The sequence below is a fragment of the Hirundo rustica genome, chromosome 2, assembly GCF_015227805.2.
Source record: "Hirundo rustica isolate bHirRus1 chromosome 2, bHirRus1.pri.v3, whole genome shotgun sequence".
NCBI lineage: Eukaryota > Metazoa > Chordata > Aves > Passeriformes > Hirundinidae > Hirundo > Hirundo rustica.
Window position 1 is genome coordinate 101,895,696 of NC_053451.1, and position 19,988 is coordinate 101,915,683.

Below are 19,988 nucleotides of genomic sequence, written 5' to 3' on the forward strand. Positions count from 1 at the left end.
ATTAAGCCAAACTTGCTGTAAAGTAATTATGCAGCTAAAAGGTGAGCTGTAAGGAAGACACTGATTAAATATTTACCACCACAGTCAGCCCACATTGCATAATGTCTTGTTTAGAGGATTTCAGTCTGTTTTCAAATTGGTGGCCAGTGCCATGGGCTGAACTGAACCCTCACTCAGGCCTTGAGAAGTATGCTCAGATAAGCTTGGCCCTGTTTCAATCAATAAAAATCAAGAGATTTGTATTTCAGTATCATATAGTACGATACAGGATAACAGCAATTCTTAATCTGTAGCTTGAGGTTGCTCTTGCACCACTAAGCTGTTCTCACCAAAATCTTTCACAGGTTCTTGGAGGTGCTGCAGTCACAGCAATCCATTGTGATCACACTGAGGTATAGCTATCTGTCATGCAAAGAATGGGGTAAATGTGAAGGCTTAGAAATGATGGGATCTGAATTACCTCAATAAAACTTTGCCTGCATGAGAGACCTTGGAGCAATGACTGAGCAGTAATAACACTGTACTCTGTATTTCCCCTCTAACACCAGCAAGCTTCATCTTTGACATTCCCGTGAGAAATATATCCACATGTGGATGGTAATTTTGAAGGAGAGATATTATCACTAATAACCAACTTTATTAATCCTTTTCAGAATGGAGCAGCACACACTAGAACACAGAGATGATGCAGTCCTTGTCCAGAGGGACCCACCAGCAGGACATCAAAGACAATTGTGACAAATGAGACTACATGATGCAAATGATTAGGAGGTACCATAGTTTTATTTTGCATTTAGCCATCCTCTCCCCTGCCTCACCTAGCCATGGGCTTCCCCTGCTCAGCTTTCCCCTTTCACCCTTTCTGCTTTCCCTTCTCCTTCCCATTCCTCCCTTTCTGCTGACACCAGTCCTAAGAGCCAGTACTGAGACAAGTCAAAGGTGCTCAATACAGCCAAAAGGCTGAAGGATTTCCACCCTGGGAAACAAGAAACCTTTGTACCCCTCAGGACACTAGGATGGTCCTTTATGAGCAGCTTTTACTCTGCTTAAGCCTGTTCCTGTTGGTCAGGAGTCTGATGAAATAATCCTAATAAGCAAAGAGGTTTTCTAATATTGCCTCTAAACATGACACTGGAAAGAGGATGGCTAATGGTCAAATGCTGCCTCCAGTGATGTGAACAAACAGATGCATGGTGACTGCAGATATATTTCGCTTCAACACATTTCCATTCTGTTTTTACAGTTACCCACACACAAAACTCTCCTTTTCTGTGGACCAGTGCTTCTGAAGACAGCCAGAATTTCATCACTTATCCAGGTCAGGTGCACCAAACCCAGCAGTTGGTATTTCACACCTTGAATCCCTTCAGAAGTTATCCACCTGTCACACAAACATGAAGGTTCATCTGACCGCAGGCTGGCTATGCTGGAAATCTACTCTACATTTATTATTAAAAACTGTAAGCAAGACTTTTCTAGAGAGCTGTGAAAGACTATTTACAAGGGCATGTAGTGACAGAAGGGGGAATGGCCTCAAACTGAAAGAGGGCAGGTTTAGATAGGTATTTGGGAAAAACCTTTACTGTGAAGTTGTTGAGGCACTGGAACAGAGTGCCCAGAGAAGTTGTGGATGTCCCACTCCTGAAAGTGCACAAGGCTGGACTGGATGGGGCTCTAAGTAACTTGGTCTAGTGGAAGGTGTCCCTGCCCATGACAGGAGGATTGGAACCAGATGATCTTAAGATCCCTTCCAACCCAGGCTGGCCTGTGATTCTATGATTTAATGAGAGCTGGGCCACTAAACACTGACTGCACCTGTGGAAAACCTGCCCTTCGTTGCAACTTTTAATTTCAACAAATTTCAGAGTTTTGCAGCTTTTAATTTCCAGCTCACATAATCAGTAACTTTGACAGTTAAGTAAAAAACACTCTTAGTACCAGATTTTTTCTAGCTCCATAGCTATAGATGATCCAAGTATTTTGACCTGGTTTTACAGAGACTGTGAAAGCTTTTTTGTTTCTCAATAAATGAAAACTTTCATGCACTGATGACTGTTCCATCCAAAGGCATAGCATACTACATAGCAGCTAACAGAAGTAATTTTACAGAAAAACCTTTGCATATGGCTTGAAAGAAAACCCATCAAGAGTTGACAATGATAGATGATCTCCTCAGTGACATTCAGGAATAATACAATTTCACATTTATGTCAGGAAAACAAAAACAAAAACAAAAACAAAAACAATGGACATATTTAAATAATCATTAAAAATGAGATGCCTGGCACAAAGCAGGTTCCGATCCTGTTCTGCCACACGTCTGGAAATCTTTTCTGGATATTATCTGAGGCCTTCTTATTTGCACTGCTCATGAAAAAGAACTGCAATGGAGGTTCGAGTGTATGTGTTATAAGCAAAAGGTTCTCTCAAGGGAAATTATGTGCAAGGACATTTTTCTTGTCTTCATGTTTGACATTCAGGAGTAGTGATGAGAAAAGGCAGGCACAGGAGTCTTTCAGAAAACCACCAGAGAGCAGCGGCATTTCATAGGGATGTGAACCGTTCATCGTCTGCTGCAAAGACTCCATTAATGTGGCCCGCTTTTAAATCCAGTGCTTCACAAGGAATCCCATTTTCTAGTGTCACTTCAACTTTCTCTTCTAAATTTTCTCTCTCTGTTGACTCTTTATTCTTTCTAGAAACAAGAAAGAAAATATCATCTTATTTTGTTGACCTGCAGCATTCCACCATGATTCCATACAAAGAAAACTGCATATTTAATTAGAAGTTTGTCATAGGTTATGGTCCTAAAGGCACAATCTGGGGTATTTTCTTGCTGTATTAAATACACTGAATGGGTGTATCTAAATACAATAGCTGGGGGACCCATGGATTGGTAGTTTAGCAGTTTGAGCTCGGAATTGGAGACCAGAAAACCTGAAGTAGACATGTTGTAAGTATGTTTAAAATATTATTTCACCTTCTTATTCTGCAACGTGACCAGAAGGTGCAAAAGAAAAGCTGGGACAAAACAAAACTTGGGGAAAAAATTTAAACAAACAAACAAACAAACAAACAACCTCTAAATCTGTTTGGGTTTTTTTACCTCAGGAAGGTCTACACTAAGCATGTGATCTGACCCTGCAATGTATGTCATAGATCTCACCCCATGATCGGTACAAAATAAAACACATTTTTTAGAAACTATTCAGACTTAGACTAACTATAGCCTCCAAATGTGGAGACTCGGGTGCCCTCACATCCATGATTACCTTCTTCAGAACATTCATGATTACTTTCTTAGGTAATCTCAATGCTGCAAATCTGCATTTTTTTCTTCAAACTTGATTAGTGGCCACCTTCCTACCCAGTATTTTATAATTTTGTTCTCTAGATCAAACAACTGCATGGCTTTCACTTTTCCAGACTCCATTTGTCTCAAAACATATTATCATAGTGGTTGAATAAAATTATCTACATTTTAAAAACAATAAAAAATTATCTAAAATATAATCATGAGAAGATGTAATAAGCAAACATCAGTCAACAGGTCATGATGTTCCTTTAATTCCAGATTTATTCTGACCTTAAGAACAACTAGTTCATAGCTGAAAAACCTGCTGTACTTTATGGCTTGCAGCATCAGCGGTTTCAGAGGACAAGAAACTCAAAGGTCAGCTGCACTACTTCTTCCTATCTCACAACGTGCACTGTAACAATCTGACTCAGGACAACTGTAAAAATCTGACTCACTGTAACTACTAATGACAGAGATATTAACAATAATAAAATTTTATTGGCCTTTGGGAGATTCTTGTTATTACAGACTTGTTAAAATAAATTTGGGGTGTAGTAGCAGAAACCTCTGACCTCTGGCTGCTCTTACATTGATAAAAAGGAGTGTTCTTTAATACAAAATTGTGGGGACAGAACATAAAATTACTAAGAAGGAGGTTCCAATGAGAGGAGTAGAAGATGTGTGAAACTCATTACCAGAGGAATTCAGAGAAGCTAAAAACTTCCATGAATCCAGGGGGTTAAGGGAAAACATTGTGAGTTACCCAATACAAGAAGACCAAATCCAGCTCAGGAAGGCCCACAGCTGCAAATTAATTCCTGGGAGAACAAATACAAGGAAAGACTGCGTGCTTACTCTGTTTTCACTCTTCTCAAGGCAAATGGGATTTGGGGGGATAAGGGGAGACTTTGGGCTAGTTCAGGACAGACTGTAAAGGATGATCCTGCCCTGGGCATGTGACAAAGCTGTTGCTGTATGGGGAGGTGTCCTATTTCTGCAAGGATAGGAGAACAAGCACAAGGCTGGGAGACAGTGTGTCTGACCCAGCTCACTATAGGCACTGAATTCAGCAAATCTCTCAGTTCAGTAAGTGACACCTGAGTCTAATTCAACACTGAAACTCCTCTGTAAGCCAATTCCCCTTCCTTGACACCCTGAGCATGGACAGCCTGGAGCACGTGCTTTTGGTCTTATCTGAACTGAGGTATTTAAATGGTACTTTAAAGGCCTTTAAAGACAAAATGCCAGATTTATGAGAAGACAACACCATCCTTGGGCCAGAGTTCCAACACAGCTTACTAGGCAAGCGTGTTCCCATTATGTAAGCTCTGGACAGTCTTATAAGGAAACTAATCACTGGACATGCTGAAGTCTTTGAAAACCTGGTCACTTCAGTGTCTGACAAAAGACATCAGCATTTTTGAAGTCCTTTTCTCTGATGTCTGGCTTTTTTTTTTTTTTTTTTCTCCCCAAGAAGCCAAACAGCCCAGACCATTCTTTTTACCTCTCCAGTCCTTGAAACAGTAGACAGAAGAAATATATGCTTGGTTTACACTCTCTCTCACTTTCCCGCCCCTGCCTGCAGATGTTATTGATGTGAAAGGAGGGTTAGAGTTCAGCCACAGATGAACCTGTTCTGAGGAAAGGTTAGATGTAATGGTAGAGTAGGGAAACGGAGAAATGAAAGAAGCATAGCAACTAAAAGGATGAGCATGAGACAGACAGGGCGTCAAGTGAGCACAGGCAGGCAGCAATGAGCCATTTTAATAGCAGTGTGATGATAAGAGCATGCAGTTTACACCATACTGAGGGGAACTGCTCAAGCTCAGATGAGTTATTTTGAAAATACAGGGGGAAATCCTACCTTTCAGCATGATATGAAGCACAAGTGATTATTTTAGCTGTAAAAATCACAGCTATTTATCATAGTTTATTTACAGTACATTTATGTGAAACATTCAGAGAGCCCCTTTAAGTTAGACACTATAAAGAAACAGAGCCATGATGCCACAGAGGGCAGGTATGGGCTACAGGTACCAACACCATTCAGTTTTACAGAAGAGGTTGCCTATGTTTAGGGCATGAAATAATTCAGTCCATATAACATGGCTGTGATAGGGCTTTAACTATCCACAGATTCCAAATACCTTCCCAGACTCTTTCTCCAACAGCATTTCATCTACTGTTTGCTGAATTTTGTGGGATTTTTTTGAAAACAGAAAAGGGTCTTAGAAATTCATCCAACTCCTCTGATTGCAAAATATAACTTATATATAATATAAATTATATTTTAAATATAATATAATTTATAACTTACATATTTTATATATATATAATATATATAATAAGGTATTCTGACTACCCTACTAAAGGTTCTCTGTGAGAGGCACTTAACCCTCACAAGTGTTGTTCTTCTGAGGTCTTCTAACATTCTTCAAGATATTAAAAAGGCAGAAAGGAGATGTCTCTTAAAGTTACCACTTTTCATGTATTAACTCCTTGTTCTGATATATTTGGGGATAAAATCCATTATACAGTTAAGAATTTTTATATTACCTGGTTGTCAGCAGGAATTTACCCTTTTCAGTTCTTCTGCTGTTTCTGCATAAATCTATTGCTGAGGTCATAATTTTGTGTAAACCTAAACTCTGTGGCAGCCAAAAGCATGGTAGAACCTGAACGTCTATGGCAGAATCTCAACTTAGCTGCTAAATTTCTATTCCTTATGCTCAACTTGGAGCCAGCAGAGGTGGCAGGACCAAAACCCCACCTGCTCTCTGTGTTGCTCCCACATGCTCACACTAGGGAAGCGTGAACACTCCTCTTTTTCACCAGTGCCACCAGGGCAGAAACAGAGAGGAAAAGGGAGTATCTCTCCTACCCTACCACCAGAAAAACTCCTAAGCTCATGGGGAGATCTGCCCATGAACCTGTGAAGGGCTGGGTATTTTGTGCTCATCAGGTCATGAATAGTAAGTGAAACCTTGCTCTGTTTCAGTGATCAGACCCTCTTCAACCATACATTAATCATTAGTGTGTGCTCTACTGAGCCTTCTCAAGCTGCAGCAGCACAATTCTTTTAGCCCTACCAGCTTCTGGCACTACTGCCCTGGAAGGGACACAGTCACTGCCAGCCATCCCCCTCTTGGTAGCTGTGTGAGAGGAGACTCACCTGTGCCTCCAGGATCATATCCTTACACCCTCTATTTCCTCATTACATCCTAAAATTACTAAGGCATCTATAGTTTACAGTTAAAAATTTTAAGTCTTTTCCTCAGAAAAGGAGAGACGAGTTATCTTTACCTAGCATTATTCTGTCTGAGTCTGCTCTGAAACACAAAACCAGTTCAGCTGACCTAATTAACCAGAATTCAATTAAAACAGAAGAAAGGCTAGACTGCTTACTTCTTGTGTTTCTGAATCCCTGAAACAATCAGGAAAACGATCCCAGCCACAATGAGACAAAGAACAACACCAAATACAATAAGCCAGACAGGTGTAGAGGGTTCAACAGGAGGTGATAAGGTTGAGGTTATCTTCAGGAACTGCAGTGTTTTGTCACTCAGTAGGAAGGCATTGTTGATTCTGTTACGGTTCATCCTTCAGGGGAAAAAAAAAAAAAAAAAAAAAAAAAAAAAAAAAAAAAAAAAAAAAAAAGAGAGAGAGAGAGAAAAACATCACAACTCTTTATAAAGATATTTTACAAGTTAAAAAGGTTGTAGAAAATAAAAAGATTTTTCATGAATGTGCTGCAAGTTAGGTGTGGGAATACACAAGACAGAGAGTAAAACAGACTTAATTAGCATGGCTGGTTTGATAACCAAGATGCCATGGCTTCCTGTCTCTCTAGCAATCAACAGTAGTTAGGCAGGGCTGAATGTCATCCAGCATGATGAAGAAAAGGATGTTGTCCACCATTAGTGGGGCTCAGCCTCTTCTCTCAGGCAACAGGACAAGAGGACATAGCCTCAAACACCTCTAGGAGAGGTTCAGGTTGGACAACAGGAAGAATTTTCTTCACTGCAAGGGTGGCTAAGCATTGGAAAAGGCTGCCTAGGGAGCAGTGGACTCACCATCCATGGAGGTGTTTAAGACACAACTGTACATGGCACTTAGTGCCATGGTCTGATTCACACAGTGGTGGTTTGGTCAAAGGTTGAACTTCACGACCTTGGAGGTGTTTTCCAACTTAAATGATTCTGTGATTCTGTGATTCTATGATTTTATGATTCTGTGATTCTATGATGTTGGCAGGATTATACAGACCTTGACTATAACAGAGACTTCAGTAACCCATCAACACCCACATACCAAGAACATTTCAAACACCAGACTTTTGTATGCATTTATCTGAAAAACTGGGAAATAACAGATGAGACCTGAAGTATGGTATTATTATTTATTTCTGGTTTGAACCATGTCCTGAAGACACAGCAGGTTGTAAGCTGTAAAGCTGGCACTGCTGCCTTGCTCATGCAGCATTCAAGATTAGCACAGGAGTTGCAGATCTACCCTTCAATGCTTGCAGGGTTTACTTACAGTTGCCCCCTAGTCCCTCCAACTGAATCATCCTGCATGATACGGGCTGGTACATCTGCCCCTGCTGCTGTAGATTTTCTTAGGTCATGAGGCACAGGAAACAATTTGGTCTGGAAGAATCCACACCTATTGTCAACATGTCCTTCTTCACTGCAGGATGCTGCTAAAGGGACTTGTACTTTCCACATTTTTTCCATTTCCATATGAGAAACTGGAAGTCTGAGAAATATGGTTTTTTACAGAAGTAGTACAACTGCTATCCTTTAGTGGATATCTTCACCTATTTTCACTGCCTGTAAGCATTCCGTTGCCTGTAAGATATTTCTGGATCTAAATCTAAGCAGGCTTAAGAGGCTTTATAAGTATCTTTCAGTAGCTTTTTCAAAACGTAAAAAAAAAATATTAAGCAAATGGATAACATAAATTGGCCTTGAGAGATTCTTATGATAGCAGTTGTATGAATTTTTGCAGCTCTTTTTTGCATACAATTCAATTTATTTACCACAGAGCAAGTATTTCCTAAAAAAAGATATATGGGAAATATAGGTAAGATTTAACAAATGTCTCTTCTTGGAAATCATAATGTTTGGCTTCCCTTAAACAGGAAGTTCTTAGCCTTAATGGAAAGTCAGCATTCCTGGGCAGGACTGAAAGCCATGGCATGTTTTAATACTCATAATTCCATAAGCTGTCTGCCATTTAGAAAAGATTTCCTTAGTGATATGAAAGGATCATTGTGAACAGCTGAACTAAGCATTGTGTACCGTCACCTAACGGCTTGAGTTTCAGAATTATGTGCTGAAACACATGCAGGCAACTGCAAGTGCATTTCATGTTTGTATATGCATAACTATATCTTGTGTATATTTATGCAAAACCTTGAGTATCATACAGAGCTCTGACATGGTTTACCTTCCTCTTTATTCTTACTTTGTAGGAATCTCAAACAACAATAATCTAGTCCATGACTAGTGTTATGTGCTACCCTGGCATGAAGAATTATAATAAAGGTTTTGTATGGAAGCCAGCAATCAGAAGCAATTGAACAAAAAGCATTGTAGTTTTATAGACCATTTTATTTCTTGTTTTTAAATTAAAACTTTTCATAAATAGCATATTCTTTATCAGGTGACAGACAACAGTTAAAAACCAAACAATATCAGCATCCAATTTCTGTGCCAAATGGGGCACATAAAAGACTTAAACAAATCAGCTTATGCCACTGAATGTATCAAAGAATAACAGAAATGCAAAACCCCTGCATTCCAGCACTCTTACAGAGAGCTTCAGTGAATAAATAATCTGCTTCCTCCACTAATGCTATGAAGCTATTGTTTGGTGTCTCTGTAGGAAATAGTTTAATCTGCTCATAAGCTTAAATTAATCTTTCCAAAAGAACGCATACTTATTCATCAGGACTTAGGCATTACACCTCCATAGAGATAACATGAATTTTCAAGACAGAGCACAGAATGCCTGAAAACAAAGAGATCCATTTTCCACTCCATGCTTGAGAAATACATGTGCATTATGCTGCTTGAGGGACTCATCCCTATAAACCCCTGGTGCAGGTTTTTTCAGACCACTGAAGTCAGATTATCCCATTTTTTTCTTTTTTCAATGTCAGCTCCACATTCTTCCTTTTACTTGCTACAGAATGTGATAGTAGAAGGCAAAGTGATTTGTAGTGCACTGTACTTTGTACAAGCAATGCTCAACTGTCATTCTGGAACGAGCTGGTATGAAAAGAATGTGAGCATAAGATTGCTTAAGAGAAGTGGGGACACAGCCAGCTGTGCTCAAGAGGAGTTCACAGCAGCTCTTCTCATGTGAAAGCTGACTTCTAAATTAACTCAGATGAACTGTTAGTGAGAAGCACTGAAAGGGAGCCTACAGTCATTAGCCCAGGTGTAGATGTGCATGTAGCATGCAGTGAAAGCTGAATTATATTAATCCCACCCAGAAAGTGTGTCCTTCCATCACCTGAGGAAGAAGGCTATCTCATTGAGAAATGTAGCAGCTGGATGAGAGTGGTGTGCCACACACTGGACAGCACATCCCTCTGGAAAGGGACTAGATTTCTTCTGAGTCCCCAGCATCCACAAAGACTCTTTCCAAAGTTATAATCCCAAGGCTCACATTCTTTGCATTCTGTGGGACTGTTAAATATCTTCTAATCTCATATTCATTAAAGAGTACTGACCCTCAGTGTTTTAGCAACTTGGATTAGTTCATCCTTAAAGAGGCAGAGCGCTCATTCATACAAGGCCCAGAGAGAGAAAACATCCTCAATAAACAAGGAAGAAAACATTCAAAAGCAGTGATTGTACCTGATGGCTGCCTCTACCTCACTTCCAGGAACAGTCGTCACATTTTTGGAAGAATCTGTGACCACAAACCAAAAGGACACCCGGTCTGTCACATTGCAGAGCAGCACATTGGAAATTCTGAAGACAGTTTAAAAAAATATAAAAAATCATCATTAAAGAAGCATGGAAGGAATTATTGAAATATTTTAGATTTTCTTAAAATATTGCTGTCAACTAAGGGGGGAAAATTTCTTATTTTTAAAAAAGTTAACAGTGAATACTCAAGAAAGAAATACCGCTCACCGTATTTCTCATTTCCCATACGATTTTAAAGAAATCAAGCTTTTGAAGAACAAACGAGTCTTCAAACAAATTTCTAAATCTATTACACACTTGCATGGTCTTGGACATACATTTAATTTAATCAAATGGGAAAAAAATGTGAATAACAATCATCATTGGCTGTGATAAAGGCCATAGAATGGAACAAGCGCATTGGTGAACTAAGAATTCTGATTTTGACAGCAAATACTACGGGAAGCGGTCACTGAGAATTGCCCACGTGATTGTCAAGTGAATGCAGTTCTACAAGATATATTTGTTGGAGGGAAGATCAGTGGAATTGATGTTATTCTTTTTGACATCTTCGTTCACAGAGCCAGGCAGAGAGTAAGAGAAACAAGCTAAATTTAGTCATTCTACTGGCACTGGCCTCTTCCTTTTAGCTTATGTAGTGTCAAATATTTATATTATCATTTTTAAAGGAAGGTTGTTCAGTTTTATGTAAAGTTAAATGTCGAAGGGCACAGGCAGGTGGCTTCTCATGGGATACTACATAAATAGTATGAGAAATGCCTTTTAAACGCTTCCCTCCCCCCCCCCCCCCCCCCCCCCCCCCCCCCCCCCCGATTTCTACTAGTAAATGGTGGAAGCATCAGAAAACCCTTCTGGAAGGACACAACCACGAGTATTTAAGCGAAGGAACTGAAAGCCGATCCATTTCAGCACCGGGACCGCGCCCGGGCGCGCCCCGCGCTCTGCTGGGCAGCGACACCTGCCGGCCGCCGGCGGCACCGCCCCGGCCCCGCGGGAGCCGCAGTGGGACTGGGGGGACTGGGGAGATTGGTGGGACTGGTGGGATTGATGGGACTGGGGAGATTGGTGGGACTGGTGGGATTGATGGGACTGGGGCACTGGTGGGACTGGTGGGATTGATGGGACTGGGGCACTGGTGGGACTGGTGGGATTGATGGGACTGGTGGGATTGATGGGACTGGGGCATGGGTGGGACTGGTGGGATTGATGGGACTGGGGCATTGGTGGGACTGGTGGGATTGATGGGACTGGGGCATTGGTGGGACTGGTGGGATTGATGGGACTGATGGGATTGATGGGACTGGGGCATTGGTGGGACTGGTGGGATTGATGGGACTGATGGGATTGATGGGACTGGGGCATTGGTGGGACTGGTGGGATTGATGGGACTGATGGGATTGATGGGACTGGGGCATTGGTGGGACTGGTGGGATTGATGGGACTGGGGCATTGGTGGGACTGGTGGGATTGATGGGACTGGTGGGATTGATGGGATTGGGGCATTGGGGATGAGAGGGATGGGAGGGAACGAGAATGCCTATGCCTGCACATTCCCCACCCACCCAAGAATCTGTTTGTAAGGCAGATCACAGTGCCTCATTATGAATATTTTGTAGAAATGTTTTACGTCCTGATGTAAACTTTATTTGAATGATGTTTTGGGAGCCCCAGGTAGTAATATACCATTTTACACATTTTATTATCTATCTATCTATCTATCTATCTATCTATCTATCTATCTATCTATCTATCTATCTATCTATCTATCTAATGAATCACAGAATGGCTTCAGCTGAAAAGGACCTTAGAGATTGTTCCAGCCCTCATGCCATGGGCAGTGAAGCTTCCACTAGACTAGGCTGCTCAGAGCTCCATCCAGCCTGGTTTTGTATACTGCCATGGATGGGGAATCCACAGCTTCTCTGGGCAACCTGTGCCAGTGAGTCAGCACCAGTAAAGAATTTCTTACTAATATCTAATCTAAACCTATTCTTTTAGTTTGAAGACATTCCCATTTGTCCTGCCACATGCCCTTGTCAAAAGTCTCTTTCCATCTTTCTCATAGGCTCCCTTCAGGTACTGGAAGGTGCTATAAGGTCATGCCAGAACACTCCATTTTCCAGGCTAAACAAACCAAGTTATCTCATCTTTTCCAAGAAGGAGAGGAGCTCTAGTCCTCTAATCACAGAATCACAGAATATTCTGAGTTGGAAGGGACCCACAAGGATCATTAAATCCAACTCTTACGTGAGTGATCCACACAGGGATTAAAGTCACAACCTTGGCAATACCAGCACCATGCTCCAACCAAGTGAGATGATTTAATTTTGGCTCTTTGGAGCTCTCTCCAACAGATTAATGTCCTTTCTGTGCTGGGGACCCCAAAGCTGGATGCAGCACTCCAGGCTCTCACTGGAGCAGAGCAGAGCAGAGCAGAGCAGAAGGGCAGAATCCCCTCTCTTGCCCTGCTGGCCACACTGTTTTGGATGCAGCCCAGGATAGAGTTGGCTTTCTGGACTATAAGCACCCATTCCAGAGAGGTATGAATAAAACGGAAAGCAATGCTTTTGCAGAGCCAAAATGACCACTTTTACCTCTCTAGAACAGTATCAATTTCACAGAGAATTTTTATGGATAAAAGAGGAAAGCCATACTCTGGAATTTGAAAAAATGTTCACATCAGTTTGCTGGCAACAGTCAGAAGATGAAAGCAGATTTATTCTTTGTAAAACAAAGAGAAAGCACAAAATTTTCAGGAGAGGGGAAACATGCCTAATTTTGGCTGGTGACTGAAAAACTCTTGCTGACTTCACAGAATATCTAAAATTGTAACTGCAGAGGAAGTTTTCTCTCTGGGTGTTTACAACAGTAGGACCCAAAACTTCATGTTGCCCAAGTTCCTAAAGCTGTAGTTTCTGTGGCACAATCAAAAACCAGACCAGGTGGAAAATCTGAGTTGCTGTTGCCCCACAGATGTTCTTGAAATGGGGTAAGGAAGAGCAATCTCCAAAGAAAAAGATAAAGGCAGAGAAGGACTGGCAGAACACCCTGACTTTCATACGCTCGTTCAAAGAACACATCAAGCTAGGGTCTTCCCTAAGGTGCCAAAGTGTTTAGCTTGAGACAAGGCAGTCAGTCACCACGGGGGTAGCATCCCTCTGTAGAACAAACAGCACTGAAACAAGGGTGTCATGGGGTGACTGTGTATCCCCAATCGTCTGTTGGGTGCAGGGGGGAGGGCAAGCGCGGTTTGTTTTTCCCCAGGAAAACCCTGCTCATCGGAGTGACCTTGAAGCGGGGGAGTTGGAACACGGCAAGACAAAAGAAGCTCTGTTGTTTTTTTGCCCCGGCAGTTAGTTAGTTTAGTGCTAGCATAGTTAGACGCTGTAGAATAGCTGAAGCTTTTTGCTTTTGCTTTTTTTTTTCTTTTTCTTTTTTTGTCCTTTTTTCCTTCCTTTTTGCTTTTTTTGTCCTCTCCTCGGAACTGTTCCAACCTCTCCGGACTAAGGACCTGGGGAAGCACCGGGGGCCTCCACAGGGGACCCACCCCACCAAGACCAGCCCTGCACATCTCCTTTTCTCCCAGCATCAGCAGAGACGGAGCGGTGGAGCACAGTGACGACCCTCGAGGAGACTTTCTTTAAGTTTGTTATCCCTCCGTAAGCGGCACGAAGCTCTTGTCATCGGGTATTGTGCTGGGAGTGCTTTGCCTGTTTAATAAACAGGTTTTTTCCACTTCTCTCTGAGGAAATCTTTTTTCCCGAACCAGTTGGAGGAGGGGAGGGCGGCCTGTGGGAGGGTTTCTCCAAAAATCTGCCTGAAACCACAACAAACTTATTGGCGCCCATACGTGGGGCACGAGAGAGTGGAAAAACCCTGTACTGATTAATATTTAGCAGTCAGTAATTATGCTGTTTGACCTCATGTCTCTTGGGATGGGGGCCTTGCTGTGTTTTGGATCCTTAGGCTTCTTTGAGGTCTTAATACCTTTGTGGTCCTTAGGTTTATTTGCATATCCAGAGATAGCCCCAATATTGTCACTAATACGCAGTTTTTACAGCAGAGGGACACGGATTAGAGTAGCTATTGGCCTTGGTTTAATCATAATCATTTGTAGGAAGTTTATAAAGGTGCTGAGATCTTTTCCTACTATGTATGGGTCATGGTTATGGTTATTCACCCTGTTTGTGGGAAGAGGAGCAGAGGATGAAGCGTTGCAGTCTTTTGTTTCCTTCTTCTCCTCTGAATCGGTTAAATCATTGCTGGAGAATGTTGAGTTTCCCCTGAGTGTTAAAGAGACCATCTTTCTGGTATGTCATCTGGTAAGCCTCCTCTATACAGTCTGCAGCTTCTCTAGAATATGGGCTGAGATTTCTAGAGAGGCTGATAAAACTCCTGACCCAGGCAGAGGAAATCCTGAGTGGTGTGGAGAATGGGAGGATATGGGCCAACTCCTCAAGGAATTCTCTGACCCTGTAGTCTGGGATTTTCCACGGGAACAAATTCAGAATCCAGTGGAGTTGGGGAAATACCTGAAAGAGAGGTACCATGATGGCTCTAAGGGGGAGAAGATGGCTGCAGTAAGCTGGGCCCTGGCATATGCTTATCGCACATTGCTAGAGACTGTAGGGCAGCAGACAGAGGCAGGGGGGAAGGGATACAAATCAACAGCCACCCCAGTCACTCAGGCTACAGCCAACACCCCAGTTATGAAGCCAGCAGCTAGACTAGAACCTGAACCTGAGTTGGCAGCTAAAGCAGACAGTAAGCCTAAGCCCCTGGCAGTTGCTCCGGCAAAGAAGCATACAGTCAAAACCGATCGACCAGTGGACGATGATGACCCAAGAGAAGGACCTTCACCAAAATCAGAAGCCAAAGCTTCTAGCGCAGGATCAGAAGCAAATATTGATTCCTTTTCCCTGAAGGACCTTCGGGGCCTAAGAAAAGATTACCGGCGACAACCTGACGAATCTATAATTAGTTGGTTAGTCCGTCTTTGGGATGCTGCAGGCGAGGCTACAATTCTGGATGGCACTGAAGCGAGGCATCTGGGATCCCTGTCACATGATCCAGTCATCGACCAGGAGATGATGAGAGAGGCTAGTCCTTGCAGTCTCTGGATACGGGTCCTAGGAAGTGTGGCAGAAAGATACTTGTGTGCAGATGATCTCTATATGCAGCAAACCCCATGGAAGACCATAGAACAAGGGATTCAACGCTTGAGAGAAATGGCAGTGGCAGAGATGGTTTTCTCAGATGATATAAACACTAGGAACCCAGACTTGGTATCATGTACATCTGTGATGTGGCGAAAACTTATACGACTCGGGCCATTAGAATACGCTTCTGCTTTAGCAGTAATGAAGCGGGAGGACATGGAGGAAACAGTGCTTGATATGGCAAAGAAGCTCCGAGCATATGCAGATGCTGTGCATGGCCCAACACATGCCAGGATCGCAGCTGTAGAAACACGTCTACAGAAACTGGAGGATAAGATAGATGAGAACCATAAGAAACTCAGGGAGGAGATTAGAGAGGACCTTCTCCAAATCTCAGCAGTGCAGATCAGAGGTTCTGGTAGCCAACGTAGACGCTCCCCGGCTAGGGAGAGAGGATACACTCCACGTGCTGAGCTGTGGTTCTTCCTGCGGGACTGTGGAGAAAATATGAACAGATGGGATGGAAAATCTACGGCTGCCCTGGCACAACGGGTGCGTGAATTGAAGGAAGTCAAGACTCAAAGAGGGAGTTCCACCAAAAGGGAAGCGGCTCCAGTTGCCCGTAGCCGAACTGCCAGGTATGATGACGATGACATGTCCGACCCCCTTGAAGGAACCTCTAAGACATATGCTCAAGGAAAGAAGGATAACCAGGCTTAGAGGGGCCCTGCCTCTAGCCAGGTAGAGGCTAGGGAAAACCGTGTATTTTGGACTGTGTGGATTCGTTGGCCTGGCACATCAGAACCACAAAAATACGAGGCCTTGGTTGACACTGGTGCGCAGTGCACATTACTTCCATCAAGACATGTGGGGGAAGAATCTGTTTCCATTGCTGGGGTGACAGGGGGTTCACAAGAGTTTACTTTGGTGGAGGCTGATGTGAGCCTGACTGGAAATGAGTGGAAGAGACACCCTATTGTGACTGGCCCAGAAGCTCCATGCATTTTGGGCATAGACTTCCTCCGAAATGGGTATTTCAAAGACCCAAAGGGATTTAGGTGGGCATTCGGGATAGCAGCTGTAGAGACAGAGAGTGTTAAGCAGTTAAATACCTTGCCTGGACTATCAGAGAACCCATCTGCTGTAGGTCTTCTGAAGGTGGAAGAGCAACAAGTGCCAATTGCCACTTCAATAGTGCATCGCCGACAGTATAGAACAACTCGAGATGCTGTGATCCCCATCCACAAGATGATCCGTGAGCTGGAGAGCCAAGGGGTGGTCAGCAAAACCCACTCACCCTTCAACAGCCCCATCTGGCCTGTGCGCAAGCCTGACGGAGAATGGAGATTGACTGTGGACTACCGTGCCTTGAACGAAGTGACTCCACCATTGAGCGCTGCTGTGCCGGACATGCTGGAACTCCAGTACGAGCTGGAGTCCAAGGCAGCAAAGTGGTACGCCACAATTGACATTGCTAATGCCTTTTTCTCCATTCCTCTGGCTGCAGAATGCAGGCCTCAGTTTGCTTTCACCTGGAGGGGTGTGCAGTACACCTGGAACCGACTGCCCCAGGGGTGGAAACACAGCCCCACCATCTGCCATGGACTGATCCAGGCTGCACTGGAAAAGGGTGAGGCTCCGGAACATCTACAGTACATCGATGACATCATTGTGTGGGGGAACACAGCAGCAGAAGTGTTTGAGAAGGGAAGGAAAATCATCCAGATCCTCCTGGAAGCTGGTTTCGCTATCAAGAAGAGTAAAGTTAAGGGACCAGCTCATGAGATCCAGTTCCTGGGAATAAAGTGGCAAGATGGACGGCGGCAGATTCCCACTGAGGTCATCAACAAGATTACAGCGATGTCCCCACCAACCAATAAGAAGGAGACGCAAGCTTTCCTAGGTGCTATAGGTTTCTGGAGGATGCATATTCCCGAGTATAGTCAGATTGTGAGCCCTCTCTACCTGGTCAGCCGCAAAAAGAACGATTTCCACTGGGGCCCTGAGCAGCAGCAAGCTTTTGCCCAGATCAAGCAGGAGATCGCTCATGCAGTAGCCCTTGGCCCAGTCAGGACGGGACCAGATGTGAAGAACGTGCTCTACTCAGCAGCCGGGAACAATGGCCTGTCCTGGAGCCTTTGGCAGAAGGTGCCTGGGGAGACTCGAGGCCGACCCCTGGGATTCTGGAGCCGAAGCTACAGAGGGTCTGAAGCCAATTACACCCCAACTGAGAAGGAAATCTTAGCAGCCTATGAAGGAGTTCAAGCCGCTTCGGAGGTGATTGGTACAGAGACGCAACTCCTCCTGGCACCTCGACTGCCTGTGCTAGGGTGGATGTTCAAAGGGGAGGTTCCCTCCACCCATCATGCCACTGATGCCACATGGAGCAAGTGGATTGCTCTTATTACGCAGCGCGCCCGTATGGGTAAACTGAATCGCCCTGGGATTTTGGAAATAATTACCAATTGGCCTGAGGGTGAAAACTTTGGCCTCACAGATGAAGAACAAGAGCAAGTGACACGGGCTGAAGAGGCTCCACCATACAACCAATTGCCAGCAGAGGAGACGCATTATGCCCTTTTCACTGACGGTTCCTGTCGTATTGTAGGGATGAACCGGAAGTGGAAAGCAGCCGTGTGGAGCCCCACACGACAGGTTGCTGAGGCCACTGAAGGAGAGGGTGGATCAAGTCAACTTGCAGAACTCAAGGCTGTTCAATTGGCCTTGGATATTGCTGAAAGAGAAGGGTGGCCGAGGCTCTACCTCTATACTGATTCATGGATGGTAGCCAATGCTCTGTGGGGATGGCTGAGGAGGTGGAAAGAGGCTAATTGGCAGCGTGGAGGGAAACCAATTTGGGCTGCTAAGGAGTGGAAAGACATTGCTACCAGGGTAGAGAGACTACCTGTGAAAGTTCGCCACGTAGATGCCCACATCCCCAAGAGTAGAGCTAATGAGGAACATCGAAACAACGAGCAGGTAGATCGGGCAGCAAAAATAGAGGTCTCAAAGATTGATTTAGATTGGGAACACAAGGGAGAGTTGTTCCTAGCTCGATGGGCCCATGATGCCTCAGGCCATCAGGGCAGAGATGCCACCTATAAGTGGGCCCGAGACCGAGGGGTGGATCTAACCATGGACAGTATTTCTCAGGTTATCCATGACTGTGAGACGTGTGCTGCCATCAAGCAGGCCAAGCGGGTGAAGCCCCTGTGGTATGGCGGGCGATGGTCCAAGTATAAGTATGGGGAAGCCTGGCAGGTTGACTACATCACCCTTCCCCAAACCCGCCAAGGCAAGCGCTACGTGCTCACAATGGTGGAAGCCACCACGGGGTGGCTGGAGACCTACCCTGTGCCCCATGCTACTGCCCGAAACACCATCCTGGGCCTTGAAAAGCAAGTCCTGTGGAGGCATGGTACCCCCGAGAGAATTGAGTCAGACAACAGGACTCATTTCAAGAACAGCCTTATTAACACCTGGGCTAGGGAACATGGCATTGAGTGGGTGTACCATATTCCCTACCATGCACCCGCTGCAGGCAAAGTGGAGAGGCACAATGCATTGTTAAAAACCCAATTGAAAGCATTGGGTGGGGGATCTTTCAAGAATTGGGAGCAGCATTTGGCAAAGGCCACCTGGTTGGTCAACACCCGAGGCTCCACCAACCGAGCAGGCCCTGCGCAGGCTGAGCCTCTGCATACAATAGATGGAGATAAAGTCCCAGTGGTGCATGCCAGAGGTTTGTTAGGGAAGACAGTGTGGATCAAGTCTGCCTCAAGTTCAGACAAACCCATTCGTGGGGTTGTCTTTGCTCAGGGACCAGGTTGCACATGGTGGATAATGCAGAAAGATGGAACAACACGATGTGTACCTCAGGGAGATCTGATTGTTGGGTGAAAATCATTTACAAACATCACTGTCTGCTGAATGTTATTGCCATTGTCTGTACATTAAACCACACAGAATGAAATAGAAGGAAATGTGTAAGTGAGAGGGTATTGCTTGTATTCTTTTTTTTCTGTGGGGAGAATGGATGGAAGTTTTATGTGGAATATATATTGGTTCTGTCTGTAAGTCAACGATTGGGGATAAGGGGTGGAAGATGTCATGGGGTGACTGTGTATCCCCAATCGTCTGTTGGGTGCAGGGGGGAGGGCAAGCGCGGTTTGTTTTTCCCCAGGAAAACCCTGCTCATCGGAGTGACCTTGAAGCGGGGGAGTTGGAACACGGCAAGACAAAAGAAGCTCTGTTGTTTTTTTGCCCCGGCAGTTAGTTAGTTTAGTGCTAGCATAGTTAGACGCTGTAGAATAGCTGAAGCTTTTTGCTTTTTGCTTTTTTTTTTCTTTTTCTTTTTTTGTCCTTTTTTCCTTCCTTTTTGCTTTTTTTGTCCTCTCCTCGGAACTGTTCCAACCTCTCCGGACTAAGGACCTGGGGAAGCACCGGGGGCCTCCACAGGGGACCCACCCCACCAAGACCAGCCCTGCACATCTCCTTTTCTCCCAGCGTCAGCAGAGACGGAGCGGTGGAGCACAGTGACGACCCTCGAGGAGACTTTCTTTAAGTTTGTTATCCCTCCGTAAGCGG

General features: G+C 44.2%; 1 protein-coding gene across 1 annotated transcript in view; it reads right to left on the minus strand.

Moving 5' to 3' along the window:
* Window positions 1–659: 659 nt before the first annotated feature.
* CLTRN (collectrin, amino acid transport regulator) overlaps window positions 660–19,988 on the minus strand; it is a 30,137-nt gene continuing 10,808 nt past the window's right edge. Inside the window, exons 4-6 of the mRNA XM_040055972.2 lie at window positions 10,168–10,284; window positions 6,704–6,898; window positions 660–2,695 (exon numbers count right to left, since the gene is read on the minus strand). Of these exons, the coding sequence (XP_039911906.1) occupies window positions 2,545–2,695; window positions 6,704–6,898; window positions 10,168–10,284 (463 nt within the window). The 3' untranslated portion in view covers window positions 660–2,544. The remainder of the gene's footprint in view (window positions 2,696–6,703; window positions 6,899–10,167; window positions 10,285–19,988) is intronic.